Genomic DNA, 20,850 nt, shown 5'->3' on the forward strand with positions numbered 1-20,850 from the left:
TCAGTGCTGTGTGCAGATCTAACCAAGCTGTTTCCATCTCCTCGGTTTCACGCTGGGCGCTGCCATGTGTATTCGCCTAACTTAATTATCTCGACGTTCCCGCGGGTTTCAGGGCATTTTGGTTCCCACTGGGCGTCACCGGGTAACGAGGTTTACTAATCCGATGACCGTCCTGCGTCCTGCATATTGCCATTCGCTTTTGTGACTTGTTCAAGAATTATGCCAGTTACGACAGCCTCCATGGTCCAGCTGGGACTCTCGTGCGGTATTCACATTTAAAAAAAGTTACGATCTTGCACTATCGTTACTTTTCTAATCTCTCCTAGAATGTGTCTTTATATTCTTATTAAATATTCAGTTGCTCTATCTATTTATTTTTCTTTCTCTATCCGGCCGCTTTTTTCTATGAGCGTCGAACAAGCAAGCTTCAGCGCGTGACCGAAGGTCGTTTTCACGGCATCATCTGTAATCGCGCACTAACCAGGTTCTAACAATGTTAGCAGCAAAACAAAGCTTCCGTTAAACACTTGGGAACTCAATATTCAGTTAAACAGGACATAATTTAGGAAGCTTTTCATTGCAGCTGCTTTAGAAAATTACTACAGTTGCTTACAAAGTTTTCCGGGAGACTGAACCACGTGAAGTGAGAGTTCCAGGATAATGTGTGATTTTCCAGTAATAGATATGATACACAATTAAGTGAATTGAATGATTACTTCATTTTGGAAAGTTAATTTGCATGTTGATGGGAAGCAAGGCTGCGTGCGCTGAGTGATAGTGGTGTGATGTTTCGTCATCGTTGCTTAGGTTAGATTAGTACCTACCTTTCTGATCAAGTTTGTTATAAGAATAACAACAATAAAAACATACTTATTTCGTATTTTTTTTTTTTTTTTTTTTACAGTATTACCGCACAAGAGTCCCAACTGCTCCCGTCTGGAGCCAGTGAGACTATGGCATCCCCAATTGGGGTATGTTGTGAGGCTGAGGGTATTGGGGAGGGGAGGGAGATGGGGAAGAGGAAGGTGGGGAAGTACCTGGCTATTCAGATCTGGTCACCAAACACGGCTAAAGCCATTTCAAGCAACGTTTCAATTCTGAATGGTGGTCTTACACCAGGGCGATACTGAGAGTATCTTCCACTCTGGAACGTGCCGCAAATATACTATATATTATTTTAAATTAATTAATTGTGAAATAACACAAATTAATCAAATAAAATTTATTTGCGCACGCCGGGTTCGAACCCGCGACCGTCGGATCTGTAGTCAAAAGCGTATACCACTAGACCACGCCGGCCGTCATATACTGTCGTATACTGTTATTCTGTGAGTGATTGTAACTCTGTTTAATGAAATTAGATTTGGTTTGAAATTAAGTAACATTTTTAAAATTGGAACTGATGTGTCAAAAATTCAGGCATCTCGTGATTTTACTGCGCTGGTGGGTAGATACTAATCTATTTTGTAAATAATTATTAAAATAAAACCGATGTAAATCATGTAAAGAAAAAAGAAAATGTATAAAAATTACCTCCAACTTTGCAGAGGTTATTGGTGACATGACAGTTTTCTCGCCAAAGATTTCCGCATCTCCGTAATTCCTCACAAGAGTGGCGTTTAGTAGCAAAACGTCAATACCGTTGACGTTGCTCGAAAGTAAATTATTGACGCCTGCGTCATTTACCCGGAGGCTGTTCTTGATGTTTTTGACGCCGGAAACAATCTGCAAAACATAAGAAATATTATCGGTAGCCATTTAATGTTTCTTTATACAATTTAATTTTATCTTTATCTTTCTTTCTCCCTGTTATTGTTTCTCTATCTCTCTCTCTCTCCCTTTTTCTTTTATGTATTTGCCGTAATTTTGATTGCCGTGCTAAAATAGATTTGTCACAAATAAATAATTACCAATATCAACTACTCTTCTCCTTCATTATCTTTTTTTCATCTGACTTATAATAATAATAATCTCAATTCACAATATAGTTTTAATGGGGTCATAATCGTATTTATTTTTTTGGAATAACTTAATTTGTTAATTTCAATTTTAAAATGGTAATATTTAATTATTGAAGAAAATATTAGCGATTCTAAAAAAAAAATTTGAAACGGAGAAATCTAAAAAAAAAAACGGACGCTTGGATTGAATGGGTCGACCCATTGAACGTGTTCAAGTTCCAGATGCGCCCGTATTTTTTTCAGACTTTTCTGTTTTAAATTTTATTCCGAGAATCGCTAATATTTTCTTCAATAATTTCATAATATTAATATAAAAAAAAGAATACTGAAGAAGGAAGTTTTCATTTCAATTGACATTCAGGTAGATAAGAAATTGAGGAAGTGAGAATAAAACGTCAAATTCATGAGTGGGTACCTGTTCACACCAACATAGATAATGGTATTAAATTGGTAAGTAGGTAGGTACCCAAATTTTTTAAATGTTATATTTTTTAAATATTTATACAACTGTAGGTACACACATATATATTCTTAAGTAGGTAAGTAAGTACCCACACTATCATAAGGGTTCCAACATGTCATGAAGGCTGAGTGTGCGCTAAAGTGGATATCTAACGGCCCCTCTAAATTACAATAGAGAGCTTAATTTGGAACGGGTCGTGGATTATAACTAGCATGTGCATAATTTTATGCACATGTCAACAATGCTTAAGACTCGAAATACTCAGAGATTTGTAGATATTGTCAATATTATCGCTCTTGTGAGAGACTAACAGTAAACATCAGAAATGGCTTAAAATAAAAGGTAGGTAACTACTTCCCAACCCCTTCTTCCCCATCTCCTTTCTACTACTCCAAAAATAATCATAACATTTCACAGTTTTGAATACTACAGACCAGTGTTTCTCAACCTTTATTTTGCCATGCCCCACTTCGAATCATCAAAAGTTTCACATAATAAATTTAAAGTTAAAAATATGCTACTGCTCAATGCTGATTACGATTAGTTAAGAAATTAGCTTTCTTTTAATCAGGATTTATGCATGGTGAAAATATGTGTTTTACAAATCTTTCGTTTTATTAGTCAGGTTTGTAATGTTTTTTTAGTAAATAAAATGGAACTTTAACCCAATGGTCCGCAAAAACGTGTCCTAATAAATACACAACAAATGTGTCAACACCCAGAAAAAAATTCAGCAAACGAAATATAATAAAATTTTCATAATTTTTGTGCAAAAACACCACCCGTTATTCACTCTTCCAGAGAATACCCATCACATTGCCATGACGACTCATTTTCCCGTACTTATGTTTCCTTGTTATCTTACACCTGGATATACCATTCAGCCCGTAAAAAGGCAATACAGGAAAACACATTTTCATTCGTAAACCTCCCCCTTTCCGTCTTCCGTTCAACCCCATTCAAATCTGCCTCCTCTCATCTCACAGGATTTCACAGACCATCGTGCAAAAGCGTGACAGCTTTGAAGAATACAAAAAATACGAAACATTTCGAAAACACATTTATTTCATGTCGTGTATTGACTTTTTATAAGATCGAGCGTACCTATTAAGCGTGAGATTCAACTACACAATGCACGTCAACAAATCACGTTTTTTACAATTATTTCGCCATTTAAAAAGCATGTCATTGATGTATTTGTCCAGTATATAAAAATGTGTATATATTTAATGGCATTATAAATATAAAATAAAACTTATCTGTGGTTTGGTGGAAAGGTGAAATCGTTGATTTTAAGCAAATTTTAGGGAATTAAAAGCCGAGTCGCTAAAAATATATCTTTAGATAGATTTTTTTTGTTTGTTCCTCTAAGGACAAGGATGAGTGTTAACATGGACAAAAGGTATATTATTCTCGCGTGCAAAGCCAACATCGAAACCTTTTCTGGAATCGATCATCCGAACGAAAAGGTTTAGCGATCCGAGAGGGCCCATGCCATGAACTAACTCCAGGATATTGCAGATTAGTGTTCCGTATAAGCTATGGATGACAAAACATAACATTAAGAAGAGTGATAAAAACGATAAATTAAAAAATAAAAAAAACACTTAATCTAAACTAACCTTATGTAACCTAAGCTATTATTATCATGATCTATTTTATCATTTTTTATTTAATCCGGTTACTATGGATGACAACTCAAATTCGAAAAGAATTTGCTTTCTTCACATGTAATTCTCGCATCTCACTAAATCGGTTAATGATAGGTAGATATTAGTTTTATGGGATTATTTGTATAAATTAACATGAAGGTCCTCGCTATTATTTTTGGAATATATATTAAACTTATCCTTTGTCTGTTTCCCTCTCACATTGGATGTAGATTTATTGGCACTAACGTGAAAACTTAACCTAACCGTAAGTCGTCAATCAACAATATTGGTTATTAGTCAATATTTACGTTTGACATTTGTCTCGTTCAAAATATCGCAAAAAGGTATACTGAGCTCGCTTGTTTCGGAGATCAACGTGTCTGCATATTAAATGAATTAACATAACTGCACAAATTTAGTACAAAAATGAACTTGCACGACTGCTTTTTGTTCAACAGTTTTGAACTTGAGGGATCGAAGTTTCGATAGTAATGTATGACACTTGTTAACGACTTTTGTCAATGTTATCATCGTAGGACATTATTATCCCGACATTGATTAATATATCGATTTCTCTATTTATATATATTATATGCATAGTTATAAGTACCTACTATTGTTCCAGCATTTCGTTCTTTGAACGCTTACAGCAGAACGCAAAAGCGGATATGCAACGTTTTATATAAATCTATAAGACATGAAGTAAGCTTTTCTTAACTTCGTTAACAAGTAAACTTCTGTATCTAAATGGGAATATTTTATTACAGCTGCAAAGTCTGTTGCGTTTCCGAGATTGCGGTGAAATGGTTGTCACACGGACAAAAATAAGTTTTGTAAATTTATTAAGAGCCTCTTTAAATAATTGGTATTCCGGTTAAAAACAGGAAATTAATTAAAAGGTTTCTTGAAAAACTTTAAAACTGCGAATATGCGTTCGAACACGTTTTCCGGCATTGTGATAATATATTCGAAATTTACTAAAAGTTTATAGGGCAACTGTTAATTCATTCGTTAAAGGCCTGCAATCCCATTTCAACAGGACTAACAATAATTTGAAGAGATTCTTAATAAATGAGCAATACTCGTTTTTCTCCGTGCATTATTGAATGCACATGGGACGGGCCACGGGTTGAAGCCGCCTCAAATAATTGTAGCTTGATATTCTACCTTTCATGTGGGCAGACAACACCAGCGAGCTAACAACACCAGCGAAGACTAAATTTATGATATGTAGGGATCGCGTTGTTGGCATGAGTTAAAGCAGGATGACAACAGGTCACATGGTTGCTTCTTTCTCGACTTATGGACCACTTAACATCTCCGCTTACGCCCATTGTGGCGAACAAATCTTTGTGTTTGGTGACGGGTATGATGATTGTAGGGGACCCCACCACTTTCACACAGCGTTATAAGGAAACATTTGGTTTCCTCCTTCTCGGCACACGTCAACCGTCTATTTTTATTTATTTAAGAGGAAGCTACATGCCAAAAATGTGTATATTCTTGGTATATCTTATATTGTAGGTAGGTAATAGGCATTAAAATCGCTTGACAAACGGAGTCTAGAAGCGTTCGATTTCAAACACAAAACTGGTTTTTATAAATTTTGTAAATAATTTTACAAGAAAGCAAAAAAGTTAATCAAGTGAAACTGTCACAGATAATCTTAGCCATAATACTATATTTTTTAAAAGTTGTTTCCTTTACGCGTTCATACATTTCTATTGAAAAAATTTTTTTTTAGTAGTTTACATTTATATTTTTTATTGAGTAATTTATATTTTTATTTGTATTCTACTCAAACCAAACGATAGTAAAACCTTCAATTTATATTTTTTGGTATTCATAATGTACACCAATTCGTTATAAAGATTAGTCAAAATAGTGATTTAGCATTCAGCTTCGCCTCAACGAAACTACATCCAAAGTCCCTGCATAAGGGGTTAGCAAGTACGCAAGTACTTACATATTTAGCTTAATATTACATATTTAGCTTAAAATTAAAGAGTAAAAAGAGATAATGTAAGAAACAAAAAAAAGATTCAAAATCAAATATGTAAGTATACACGGTTATGAACTTCGGCATCATCGCGTATCGAAGACAGCAAAATCGCTTTCATTGGGCACTCCCATTGAGAATGCACTCGGCAGTTTGCCAGACCGCAAACAAGACCCGAAGAACTGTAGTGGGAAAGAGAGGGAAGATGCTCGAAGACCCTTAGGAAAGAGTGAGCATAGGTATGATAATACTAAGGACCGGTTGTTTCGGAGAATTTGAACAATTCATCAAATTTCAACGTTAATTTGCGAGTTCTGTGAAAGTCCTATCCAAGTTCTGATATTATATCATTATAGGCTAGTTGCTTGACAGAACTGAAATAATAACAGAACTAGAAAATATCTTTCACAGAGCTCGCAAATTAACGTTGAAATTTGATGAATTCTTCAAATTCTCCGAATAAGTGTATAGGTTCAATTATAAATGTAATGAATGTTTGAAATACCCCGAGCTTAGTATAATGAGCAATCTTCCATGGTAAGCCATCGCGGGCAGACTGCGCATTCGTACGATTCATGTCAATTCGTACCTTTCTGCCTATCTCTAGGCTCTCATAAGAATAGCATTCTTGTATTGCCTACAATATATCAATCTGTCACATACCAAGGGACGAAACACATTTGGGAAGATAAATCCAAATCAAATCATTGTAATTTTTTACCGCCCAATATAATAATTGCTTTTCCTCTCCTAAACACACTCATTGAAGAATACAAATATGTATTAATAAAATAAATACTAGAATTCGTAATAGCATTTCCAATTACACTTGTTCCAATTATGTCTTCTGCGTGTGAACTGTATATAAATTTCTCTAATAGACAATGAACAATGATAATCTCAAGTGACCTCCCAGGTAAGTATGGTCCAATGTCTCTATTATCTGCCTGTACAAAATGTTAATAAATTGTAGGTAATATATGTCCATTAGCAGCATCACGTTCGTTTGTCAAATGCATTGTACATATAGTTTTATATTGGTGATCGACGAACAGGTGGAGGCAATCTGTTGATAATAGTTTGTCTAGTCTATAGTTAGTTGTAAGATAGATCATTGTAGAAATAAATTATAAAATTTTACAGCGCCCTTGAAGTGATTTTTAACAATAAAAGTGCTATACAAATCATGCAAACATTATTATTTTTATTATTATTGCCTAAACATCGTGAACGAATGAGCATAAAATTGTGTTTACCACCCAAGCATATTTTGAAGTTTAAATGTTTGTAATTTCTCACAGTGTATGTAATTTTTTTGTGTAATTCAGTCATGTGTAACTATTTCTCTGCGTTAGTTTTGTCATGCTCATTTTTTCCATTTGTATTTTTTGCTGTGTAATTTAAACCGACCGCCGAAGAAGGGGCCAGATGTTGATCATTGGTCAGGGCCCTTAACGGTTCCTGCCCACCAATTATAAGCGACCCATTCAAGAGTTTGCAAGATAATGATGCAGCAATGGACCAATGGGAGTCGACACAGATTATACCGTCAACATAAAATGCTGTAAGAGTCAGAAAAAAGAAAGACGTTTTTATAAAAGAAGTAGATAGTACGCATAGTATGTGCAGCTATAGGCAGACTGATGGAACCTAAGCGCAAGCAAAATACTAAGTTTTGTGATCGCGCTTTGGGAGTATCTGTGCCGAAGGCTTGGAATAAACTCCCTCCGGAACTAAGATCCATAACAATTCCAACAGAATTCAGGTCTAAACTAAAATCTACCTTTTTAAGCTGTCATACTCTTAAATTAAATATACCTACCATTTCCGAGAGAAAGTCCAGTTATATCCAATTTTCCAATTATGTCCTAAATCCTGTATCTAAATTTCGCTAATAAACAATTAGTTAATGTTAATTAAGTGTTAATCTCAAGTGACCTACCAGGTAAGTATTGTACTGTAAATTATCTCCATATATAGTTAGTAATAACATAGATCATTGTAGAAATGTATTATAGGTATATGTTTTTGTATATTACGGCCCTATACAAATAATCCAAATATCATTATTATGATATAATATCCAATTCATAAATATTAAAAAAGTGGGTGTGTCAAGCCTACGCAAGACAGAAGTGAAACTTCTAGTTTCAGCTGATGCTTGGCGTGGCGCAGTTCGCTGGTGTCTGAGAGAGAGGAAAGAAGAGAAGAGAGAGAACGTTCGTGAGCGGCTCCCCCACCTCAACAAGGTTTCACTTCAAAAATGCCACAGCCGAGAATCGAACCTCGCTTAACTGATTGAAAGCCAACCACGCTGAGCACCAACTGTAAGCAAAGCCGCATAAATTGATTATATTATGTAGGTTCTGAAAATATGAGAGCTTGTTATGTTTTATAATGTTACCTACATCACACCCAAAATATAATATATTTTTAAAAATAATGTACAATGTACAGAAATAGAATCCCACACAAGATCGCGTAGTGCGCTCTAGCGAACGGATATTTTATCAGAGGGAGATAGTTTTAATTTTTTTTTCTGTAAATTATTACATATTATCAAAATAAATAAATTAATTAAATAAATGTAATACAATTATCATAATATACGGATTAGATAATAATTTTAATCCAACACAATAACGCAAAGCGCGCTCTAGCGGAGTAATGTTTTATCACAGTGAGATAAGTGTTTTTATTATTTTGCAATATTATTTTCTTTTAAAAAATGTTCTGACCTACTAAAAAATAAGATATTGAATGAAAAAGGCGTTAAAAACAAAAAAATAATGTGCGATGGCCGAGAATCGAACTCGGATCAACTGCTTGGAAGGCAACTATGCTGACCATTACACCACCAACGCCAGTTGTCGAGATGAGCTAAGAAGCATTTATATGTTACTTCAAAACTTTGACTAGATCAAATGAACTTTAATCGGTGGTGGGGGTACCCGCATTTTCGTTTCGGTCATGAGTCGGTTTTACTCCGGTCCTCGAAATTGCATGACGCGCGTAAAGAAGTTTCACTTCAAAAATATGGTACCTTTTGCCGGAACTGACGACCATTAGGTTTACAGTATTAACAATTATTGAGTCTTTTTGTATTTTTATTTTCGAACCAACGAAATGATGCGGTGTAAACACTTGACTACGTTTGGGCGAGGCTTAAGGCACTTAAGATTTATTATGGGTCCTTTAGTACATAATAAACCGGTTTAATTTTTTACAAATCACTAGCTTTACTACCTGACTTTACCCGTTTTTGCGTTTTTTCTTATGGTTTTGTCCCATGAATGTGGTTTAAGGCGATGCCATATACGTAGAAATGCAAAATAATGTGTTTTTGGTTTGAAAATTTGGTCGCCTAGAAATGTTTCAGATGCTTTAATTAAATACTGCAAGTAGAATACATCTTGGCTTTTGAAATAATCGAGTATTTTTTAGATAGGTAAGTCTTTTGTAAGCCCAGAAAAAAATTATGTATAAGGCCTATGAAAACTGCTTTAAAGTTCAAAATCTCCTACTTACGAACCCATTTTCGGTTATTTTATTTTATTTTTTATTTTTGTTTATTGCAGAAACAAACAGTACATAATTACATAGATGACAATAGTTACAAAATTATAAAAGTAAGTACAATAATTGGTACCAATGACATGTCGCTGACATATATGCATATGAGGTATATTATACATTTTACGGTTAAGTTACATTTTTAAGTTAAGTTAAATTAGTGTGCTGGGGAAGGAGAGAGGTGTGTGTGAGTGTTTGTGTGTGTGTGTGTGTGTACGTGTGCATGTGTGTTTGTGTGTGGTTGTATGTGTTATGTGGGCGAATTCAGTGTGCTAAAAAAGTTTTTCTTAAATAGAGGGAGAGAATCAAAAAATATATCGGTATTTGTGCTTGTTTGAATTGAGTTGAATGTTTGAAGGATGCGAGAAATAGGGGAATTGGCTGCAGCGTTTGTATTATTACTAGTTGTGTAAAAAAGGTTGGTGTGTCGAGTTCTTTTAGATGGGGTGTTAAAATTTATTTGGGATAGAAGTTCTGAGCAGTCTATTTCGTTGTGTATTATTTTATGGAGAAATGTCATGTCAGTTACCGTTCGCCTGGATTTCAGGGATTGGAGAGTGCAGATATAATTATTGTTGTATTTATAACCTAGGTACTTAATGAATTTATTTTGTAAGTGCTCTATATTATTGACATAGTAAGTGTATTTGGGATTCCAGACAGGCGATTCATATTCCAGTGTACTTCTGACTAGTGAGGAATAAAGCATTACTAGCGTACATGAATTTTTAAATAATTTACTCAGACGCAGTACGAAACCTAACATTTTGTAAGATCTGGTAGCGATTGAAGAAATGTGCGTATTAAATATAAGTTTACTGTCTACGTAGACTCCAAGGTCCTTACATTCGCTTTTTGAGATCACGGGTTCATCGCGGAGTGAATAGGGAAAGTTAGTTATATGCTTGTTTCTGGTGAAGGACATGGTGTGGCATTTTGAAACATTGAGGTCCAAATAATTAGCTGTGCAATAGTTGCAGAGCCTGTCTAAGTCACTTTGTAGCTCTCTACAGTCCGATAGAGAGATGACCGTTTTATAAATTTTCATATCATCTGCAAACATTAAAAATTTTGAGTGTTGGAAACATGAGCCTATGTCGTTTAAGTATATGTTAAAGAAAAGCGGGCCAAGGTGAGAACCCTGAGGAACGCCCGAGGTTGCGTTGATTATTTTGGATAAGACACCATTTATTGAGATAACTTGACTACGATTACTAATGTATGACTTAATCCATCTAAAAAAGTCACCGTGTATTCCAAGACGAGTAAGTTTATTTAAAAGAATTGAGTGAATAACGCGGTCAATATGATATGATATAAATATGATTTTATTGCACAATGTGGCAAATTAAGTTATTTATAAAATGATCGAAAATAAATTAAATATTTATTCCTGAACATCCACAAAATAAAATAAAAGGCACTTTTTGGCTATGTTTTTTTCTTGCATGAATCAAAAAAGGCGGATGGTGTTAAGCGGGAATTTAAACCTTATCGCCATCTACGTAAGGGTTGTTATTGATAGCGGCTCAATTTGAAATATTACATGACGTACTGCATCGCTTTAATGTATTGAATTGCTTTACAAAAATAAGTTGCCGTAAGTAGTTATTATAATACTATCAATAAATATCAAAATGGCTACTAACTAACCATCACGCCATTTCATCACAGGGGAAGACAGAGATGATGAACCGCCAAACAACTCGGTCTTGGCACACACTCCTTGCTTCTCATAAAAAAATACAAATATCTGTTCTTAGTAATTTAAGTAATTTCTCGGTCTATTATATTTGTGTTAGGTCTATTGTGTCATTTACGGAACTCCTAAATATTGACTTGAGGTAAATGGGGGTCCGCTCGTATGTACCCCCATTTGAATTTCGTGGATCCCCAAATTTTTTTCTCGCTGACATAGACCCCCAACAAGCCGATATCGACCCCTGAGGGTCCATATAGACCACTTTGGGAACCTCGATGATCGTTGAATTATTTGATCAAAATACGCCTTTTGCAAGTTATGCATTTTAAGAGGAATTATTTGTTTGCGCTCGTAAATATGCAATATAGTTTAGTCCGTATGGTATATTATTCAATGTTGTATTCATATGTCTTTTTTGAAAGAATTGAGATTTTATTAGATTGTATCAAACTTCAATTAGGCGTTCCTCAGTCAATGATCTGTATAATTGGTTAAAATCCTAACTTAATCTACCCTGGTTAACCGAAATTTAAAAAAGAAAAACAGTTTCATGACCAAGTACTACAACACTTTTCACAAGTGTTCTGATTTTTCACTGATCTGCTTCGACCGGTTGCACGGAAAATGATCTTGTTAAAAAAAGCATGCCAACTTCCTGATAAGATATGAGTCATTAAGAATATAAGGAGAACGCGTGTTCTTTTCCTAATAGACATCATGACAATATAAGTATGTTCCTCACAAAAAATTGCTTTTGACTGATACTATGATAAGTTTTTTTCCAATTCATTCGTTATAGGCCTTATTTTTAATACGAATAATTTTACCAGATTTTTAATAAATTTCAATAGTATTCATACCAATAAAATTTCTCCCTGTACCGTATATTTTAGGTACGTTAATTGAGGTACGTAATTGAGGTACGTAAAGTAATTAGGTACGTTGAGTAACGTACCTAAAATATACGTTACTCAGTAGTTAGACATGCTGAGTACCAAATATGATTTAAGATTTTCACGGCCATAAGTATTTTCGTTATTTGTTTTTGGGGTATTAAGTCGTGTGGCGCTAACTCCTTCTAAAATAATCCTTCAAATTCCTTAAAAAATAACACATCTGCCCTGATGATGGACACTGCAATGCTGTCCGAAACGTTGGCCAAAGAAGGAGTTAGCGCAACACGGCATGACACCCCAAAAACAAATAACAGAAATGTACCGTATATTTTAGGTACATTACTCAGCATGTCTAACTACTGTCAAAGTGTTAAAAACAACTCAAGACCACCTTCTCAGGCGTATAACAAAGAAGAATTGAAATATTTAAATTTAAATTATAATTAAAAAGTTTTCTTTTGACTTTTAGAAGGTAGTTCTAGTTATGTATGTATAATGAATGAGGGACACTTTTTTCGATGAATAATACCAAACTAGCCTGAAATTTCATAGAACCAAAGAAAGTTACCAAAATATTTTCGGGAAAAGTTTATATTTCTTCATTAATGAAAATATGAAAGCTCAAAAATATGTGGAAGGAAGTTCTCGTTATGAAAATAACCAAAGTTTTAAAGTGTTTTCAAGTTCAACTTAAGAAATATACGACAGTTTTTTTAGTATACAAGAGCGTCTATGTTTTTCAGTTTTGATGAAACGTTTTCACAACTAATGGAAAAATATATTGCAAGACACGTAAAAAACAATAATGCTGTTGATTATTGAAATCAGTAAAACAATTTTTTTTTTTATTTATTGTTTTTGTGTTTAATTCGTAGAACTCCATTTAATTTTTTTATAAATTTAATTTAGATTAAATTTGATAATATTATTATTAAGTTCTGCAAGTGTTTTAGTTTTTTATTATTGTGACAGCTGTTTCGGCTTACAAGGCCATTTTCAAACAGACAGTTTGAAAATGGCCTTGTAAGCCGAAACAGCTGTCACAATAATAAAAAACTAAAACACTTGCAGAACTTAATAATAATATTATCAAATTTAATCTAAATTAAATTTACAGTAAAACAATAATATATTCTGAATCCTTAGGCACCTACTAACTTACTTGCATATATCATGATAGAAAGATTGGTTCAAAACCACAATGCTTATGAACGAGCGGTGTTCGCGGACGGCGCGTGTATCGACGCGACAACCCAAACACTGCTCGCGTGTTTTGACTTGTTTGCGTTATACAAGATAAACAAACGAACTGCGCTCGCCACTTGACGCTCGTACCTAGAGGTTTGCGCAAATCTTTTCTTCTGTTTCAGCTTATTGAAAACTACACAAAAATATTTTGTTAGTATTATTATATTTCAATAATTACTGATTCATTGCATTTTTACGACTTTTACTATTATTTATATATTTACATTGATTACAATTTTCGTATTGCATTTTTTACACGTTATAAGGAATACAATAAATAAATTACAAAATGTTATTAGGATTTGAGTTTGTAACACAACCGAATCTAACTTAACAAAAGCCAATATAACACAATCCTTCATTCCCCAACATAAACAAATCTCACCTAACACAAACCAATATTTACCAATCCAACCTATATACCCTAATTTAAAATAATCCAACACAAGCAAATATAACCTAATCCAACCGACATACCCTAAATTAACCCAATCTAACCTCAACCAGGTTTGGAGTGAAAACTTTGCAAAACACTTTTATTCAAAGTGTTTTAAAAATGATTCCATAGAGGTACCTTAGTATAAAAAAAGTTCCAACGCAATGTTATATCAACTTATTTCTGAGCGAAAGCATTCTGTAATAATTTATCTGGATAGCATTTATTTAATTTCATATAGATAAAAAATACAGAATTTCATCATTTTATTCATGAAATAATTCCGAGTTTAATGTATTGCCGCTGTTTTTATTATGCAGATTGAGTATTCATTTTACCTGTGGAGCGGAGAAGTATCTTTTCACGGAATCTTCATTAACGTTATGAATATTCACGTTGTTTAGATAGGTTACGGTTTCAATTTCGTTGGTAGTAACGCCCCCTTCGAAGAACACCTGAAAAAACATATGCAAAATTATAAACGTTGAATAGAACCTTTATAACATGATTACATTTATAAATTTGCTGTAATTTATCCAGCTAAATTGTTTTTAGATATAATAAGACCATGGCACGAGAAACAGGCACGTAAGTAGGTACTGCAAAAATAATAGCACATTTAAAAAAAGAACAAGCGTACTATTTAGGTACGTTTTTTTAAGTACCGTACGAGAGTCCCAAGTCCCAACTGCTTCGGTCTGGAGAGTGGGACGATGATATTCCCATTTGGGGTGCGTTGTGAGGCTGAAGGTAGTAGGGAGGGGAAGGAGATCGGTAAGAGGAGGGTGGGGAAACAAATGGCTATTCAGGTTTAGTCATCAAATACGGCTAAAGCCATTTAAAAAAACGTGTGCCGCAAATATACGATATACTATTTTGAATTAACCCTTAAATGCATGATTTATTAATTTTTCTGGAAAAAAATATATTTTGTAGATATTTACATGCATATGCAAGGAAATATAAAGAATTTATTTTATTTGTAATTTTTTAATGATATTTGATTAAAAAAAATTGTTGCAAATTTACAACACCATGTATTTAATAAAAAATAATATGAACAATTTACGTATGAAAAAAAAATAAAAAACCTAAAAAAATTCTCAAAACTAATAAGTGTACCGGAAAAATACGAGTTATTACATATAAGTATTGTATTATTGTATCTACTTACCTAAGAAAATCAAAATAATAACAGCAAAACAAAACTGTAATTCTAACCTCCAACCAATTTTCGAGAATCTTCACTTTGTTGAAGAAAAAGTGACATTTGACATTCGCGAAAGAAAAAAAAGGTGAAGCCACTCGATAAAATATATTACCGTGAACTTGATAATTCTAAAACGGCATGCATTAAGTATACACCAAAGAGTTAAAGGTGGTTTGAACGGTATGTTGCAGTTTTGCAACAGTATGCATTTAAGGGTTAAAAAATTGTGAGAGTGCCCAAATGAATCAAATGAAATTTACTTGTGCGTGCCAGTATTTGAACCGGTGACTTACGTATTTGTCGCCGAGGATTGTAACCACTCAACCACGGACGCCATTGTTGGTACAATACCATGCTTAACTGTCGATCTGAAGAAAAAAAATCACTAGCAGTGGAAGAACTCTCAGTATCGTGAACACCATAATCAAGAATCACTTTTTTTAATGACCTAAGCCGTGTTTGATCGTTTGGTGACTATATATGAATAGCTTCCCCTATGCTTAATTCCTCTTCACGATCTTGTTCCCCTCCCTTGCATCAACCTCACAAAATACCACAATTAGGGTAGTCTCACTGTCTCTAGATGGTTGGGAGTGTTGGGACTATTTAGCGGTAGCATACAAAAAACAGTAGAGATGAAGTCGCAACTAAAAAATATACCAAAGGCAAGGTTGGTAGTGGCTTTGTCCCAAAATTACAAATATGGGGAGGCATAACCCAGCTAGGGGTGAAACAAGAGGACTCATTATCAATGTATTTTAATACGAACATTTAATGAAGCAAAATAAGGGTTGGTTCCTTTTTAAAATACTTTCTTCAAGATTTAAATATGTTCCATTTTATAAGAATAATAAACCAATGCATTGGGGTTGGTATGGCATATGATGGATTATTTTTGTAAGAAATGGAGTTACGGTTAGAGGAGGGAGTGAAATTGTTTTAACGTGAAGTTCACACAATGCAATGGTCCGAAATGCCTAGAGCCAGTGAATGTATGGAAACGTCAATACAGTGGTGTTTTACAAGGCGAACATTGGAGGATAAAAACATGAATGGAAATGGAAAAAGTGAAAAGTCACGGGATATTTCGATAGTAAATCCAGTATGTTAGTAAATAACGCTTTCTTGAAAACGGTTTTTACTTGTAAAGATTTAACCATACGGAATTCAAACAAAAGAAATACACATTTCAGAAAGAAATTAATTTTTCGGTAAAAAAATATTTTATTCTATGAATGTAGGACTTTATCTCTTGTCTGAATTCTTCAGTTTTACAAACATTTAATTATAATAGGAAAGTAATATAAAATTAACACATTGTATAGTAATCCCAGAGATAGGTCGTACTTACGTCATCGACGATCGTCCTCTTCCTTCTCACGCGTCTTGCATGAAAACGAAAAAGACAGAAGATTCTAGAACAATGATGTCACGTACTACTTCTCTCTGGGACTAGTTACAATATTATATTAAGTTCTTATGTTCTAGATTTCTATGTTCATCACACTAAATATGCCCTTTTATAATAAAGTTGCTAGACTGAAAAGAAGATCGATAGATTTTCCTGACATTAAAAAGAAAGAAAAAACCTATCCATGAAATATGTTTTTATCTGCTGTTATCTAACTACCCTTGGTGACATGATGACACCACCCTTAAATTGGGATGGGAAGAGTATTATTTTTATATGATATATTAAAGAACTCCTTCGAGGAGCGATCAGATCCTTGGCTCAAGACAAGAGGTCAAGTTATTGAAACCGAACGGAATGAAACAAAAATATTCTGATTTCAACATTCCAACCATGTAGAAATAAATCCTTAAAATGATGATCTCTAACCTCATTCCAGAGTGGTAGTTACTTATAAGCTCTAAATATCATCCTAGTAAGAGATGGATACTAAACTAAATGAGAGCTTTCGTGGCTGAGTGGGTACTATCCTCGGCTACGAATTCGGAGGTCGCGGATTCAAATCGCGGCGTGCTCAAGTAAATTTTACTAAATTTATATGTAAATGTAATTATAAGTAATTATTAAGTTAGTATATTTGCAGCACGTTCCAGAGTGGTAAATACTTTCAGTATAGCCCTAGTGAAAGACCCCCATTTAGAATCGAATCATTGCAAAATCTGAATAGCCAGGTATTTTACTACTTGTCTCTTCCCAATCCCTTCACCGGATCCAGATGGTTGGGAGCAGTTGAAACACTTGTGCGGTATTCACATAAAATAGCGGAGGCATTAAAATTCACCCAAATATATTATTTTCCTAGAAATGGGGTATTTTCATAAACTATGAATACCGTTAAAAACGTGTGGAAGATTTTTTTTTTTTTTTTTTGATTCTGATAGTTGTACTAAAAATGTGTAATTTTAACATTTTTGTTCATAAATGTTGATTTAAAAATACTCTAAAATCGCATATACCGAAAACGGTAATGAATAACGGCACCGATACGGTTACAACTAAATCTGGTAAGACGGCTGTCACCATGTCAAAGCCGCCGAAGTCACGAATAAAAACGAACATGTTTTGGTGGCAAATCAAAAAAGGCACTTTTAAAACTTTTTTAGAAAATTTATTCGTCAACATAAATATAAAATAATCTTAATTATCGTAATATTTTTCAAGAAAAAAAAAACACTGAAAATATTATTAATATTTACGAGTAGGTATTCTTTCTCACCTCTGAATCAATATGAGCATCATTTCCACGTAGAACCGCCTTTTCAAAAAGCCTTCCGAGTCTTTCATCTGATTTTGACCAGAAAACTAGACCTTCCACATGAATCTGGCTCCAACTTTTTGCTGGAATAAGTCGAAATCCCTCCACAGCTTTCATCAGGTCACAAGGAGAATCAATATACAATCCAATGTCACTCTCCAGAGACAGATTTTGGAAGGAAAGATTAGAGTTAATGAAGACCTCAGAATCACTAACGTCGATGAATTCTTTTACGTGAATACCGTTTATTGTGTCGGCCTCCAGATGACCTGAAAAGTTAATAGAAAAACGTAATCAAACAAAGCTGTCAGCATATAAAATCCAATCAAGGATTCAAGGATGTTGTGTTGATTAACCGTATTTACACTAAATAGATAGAATAGAAAAGGCTACCAGAAAAACACATTTAATTTGTCTGGGGTTGGTGTCAATATATAAATGAAATAATTTAAGTGTAGCAACTTCGTATGTAAAAATTCCCGGAAATTAAATCTATTGTAAAAATAAGTGTAAGAATAATTTTTTCGTAAGCCCAAATTATTACGTTGTAGAACCTTTTTGTAATGACTTTTATCGTAAGATCGTAAAAATGTCCGGAAATTACTGCCAACCAATTTTTTGCCAAAAAAATTGTGTTAGCTAATACGTTGTCATTGTAAATTTGAACACAAAAATCATAACATTTTAACGTCTTTTACATAGTGGCTTTTACATTTAAGATTTTATTGTGATTTTGGGATGGCGGAATAACAGTCAATAGACTGTATCTAACCCAATGTATCTCGGATGACAGGGGATGAAGGGACACTGGACATTCTGGACAACCTTGAACGCTCTTAATAACTACATTGATAGCTCTCACAAAATACCTCAATCACACTCTCGTTACCGTAATCATGATAATATTTAAAATTTAATAAAAGTAATAATTTTTTAATGAACACGAGGCTTGGAAATTGGCTTGTTCACAAGCAGTTTTCATAGGCCTTATACATTATTTTTTTCTGGGCTTATAAAAAGACTTAGGACGGGTTGTTTCGGAAAATTTGAACAATTCATCAAATTTCAACGTTCATTTTCCAGTTGTGTGAGAAATTTTTTCAAGTTCTGTTTTAATTTCAGTTTTGTCAAGCAACTAGCCTATAATGATAAAATAACAGAACTTGAATATGACTTTCACAGAACCCGGAAATGAACGTTGAAATTTGATGAATTGTTCAAATTCTCCGAAACAACCCGTCCTTATCTAAAAAATACTCGATTATTTCAAAGGCCAGAATGTATTCTACTTGCATTATTTAATTAAAACATCTGAAACATTTCTAGGCTCTAGGCGACCAAATTTTCAAACCAAAAACAGATAATTTTGCATTACTATGTAGTGCATCGCCTTAACTATAACAAACTTAAAAATGGTAATTCAGTAATAGTGGTCGTCTTCTTAAAATTATTCCTACAGTATGCCTTACCCAATACAGATCTAATATTATAACACTAATTATACTGTTTATACAAAGTGATGATAAACCTTAGAATAACAATAACAGTAGGACAGGACAAAACAAGAATATTAAAACTAAAATTGTGGATATCTGCAACTGTAACTGCAACACAATAGCATGATGTTCATTGTTACTGAGTTAAATATGCTGTAAAAATGGTAAAGGTATTCAATTTTCATAAATTTTTCGGAATCAGAAAATTTTGCAGATCGCGCGACCTTTCACAAAGAAGACTTTACCAATATACTCGATACTGGATAATAGATTGAAGTGCCTACTTACCACGGTACTAATAAAAAAAATTAACTGGGCTCCGAAAGAACTGGCAACGTTGTATTGTTTGGTACCGCGTGAAATTAATAAAAAAATCAAAACAATGTGTTTAAAATACATAAATATTTTATGGGTGTGATGGTAAATATAAATCATAGAAAATAATCGTTTATACTGCGCTGACAATGAATTCATAATCTCAATTTTTGTTTTTAAAAATTACTGATTAAAAAACTTTGCTAATTTATTAAGAATCTCTTCAAATTATTCGTAATCCTGTTAAAAACGGGATTGTAGGCCCTTATCGATGAATTTAATTGGTTTCCTGATAAACCTTCAGCAAAATACCAATGTATTGTTATGATGTCGGAACAAGTGTTCTTAAAAATCCTAACATTTTCGCATTTCGTTATTATTTACTATAAAAAAAAACGCAGGTGCACAAACACGTGTTCCGATATTATTACGAATTTTATAAAAGTTTATCAGGAAACAGTAACAACAAGCAATACAAATTTTTTCACTGGTTCCAGACTGTTGGGAGCAGTTAGGATATGTTAGGTTCTGAGGAGTTAAGTTAGGTTAGGTTGGGAGCAGTTAGGACTCTCGTGCGGTATTCATATTTTAAAAAAATGCATCGTTTTATATTTATTTATTTTATAAGTAGAGAACGCCATACTGTTAATGGATACCCTTTGAAACGTTAATTCCACGAAACGCCACCGTCATTACGATTATCGTTCCGGTGGATCGCGAATTATTCGCCTCCATTTTGGGCATCGTCCCGCCATATTTTACCTTTCTTGCCGCTGACCGGATAGGCAGGCTGTAAATCGGGAATACTTTACGACATTCGGAAATGATTGGAATAGCGGGTTCAAGACACCGAACAGAAAACCCTACAAGTGTTACGAAATGAAAACAAAAAAATTATATTCCCAATTTTCTAGAGACTCTTCGACCCAACGCCCCAGACATGTAAGTATGGTAAAATTGACTTTACTTGAGGCACACAGACACGCCGACAACACAATTCTATCGGTTTACCTTTTCTGTGGTTCAAGGGTATACCTTTACGCCATCGATTATACGTTATATGTTCATTGTGTTATTTGAATCCATTTGTTAGTAGCAGGTAGCAGTTTGGCACACGCAGAAAGATGAATATAGTTTATTTATTAAATTTTTGTTAAAAACAGGACAGCATAC

General features: G+C 33.8%; 1 protein-coding gene across 1 annotated transcript in view; it reads right to left on the reverse strand.

The window, feature by feature from the left end:
* Window positions 1–371: 371 nt before the first annotated feature.
* The window catches only part of fs(1)M3 (female sterile (1) M3), a 111,680-nt gene continuing 91,201 nt past the window's right edge, over window positions 372–20,850 (reverse strand). Inside the window, exons 20-23 of the mRNA XM_089642217.1 lie at window positions 17,828–18,135; window positions 14,269–14,385; window positions 1,534–1,725; window positions 372–476 (exon numbers count right to left, since the gene is read on the reverse strand). Coding sequence (XP_089498343.1) covers window positions 372–476; window positions 1,534–1,725; window positions 14,269–14,385; window positions 17,828–18,135 — 722 coding nt within the window. The remainder of the gene's footprint in view (window positions 477–1,533; window positions 1,726–14,268; window positions 14,386–17,827; window positions 18,136–20,850) is intronic.

This window comes from Hesperophylax consimilis, chromosome 18 (genome assembly GCF_061612785.1).
Source record: "Hesperophylax consimilis isolate HC1 chromosome 18, BYU_Hcon_1.0, whole genome shotgun sequence".
Taxonomy (NCBI): Eukaryota; Metazoa; Arthropoda; class Insecta; order Trichoptera; family Limnephilidae; genus Hesperophylax; species Hesperophylax consimilis.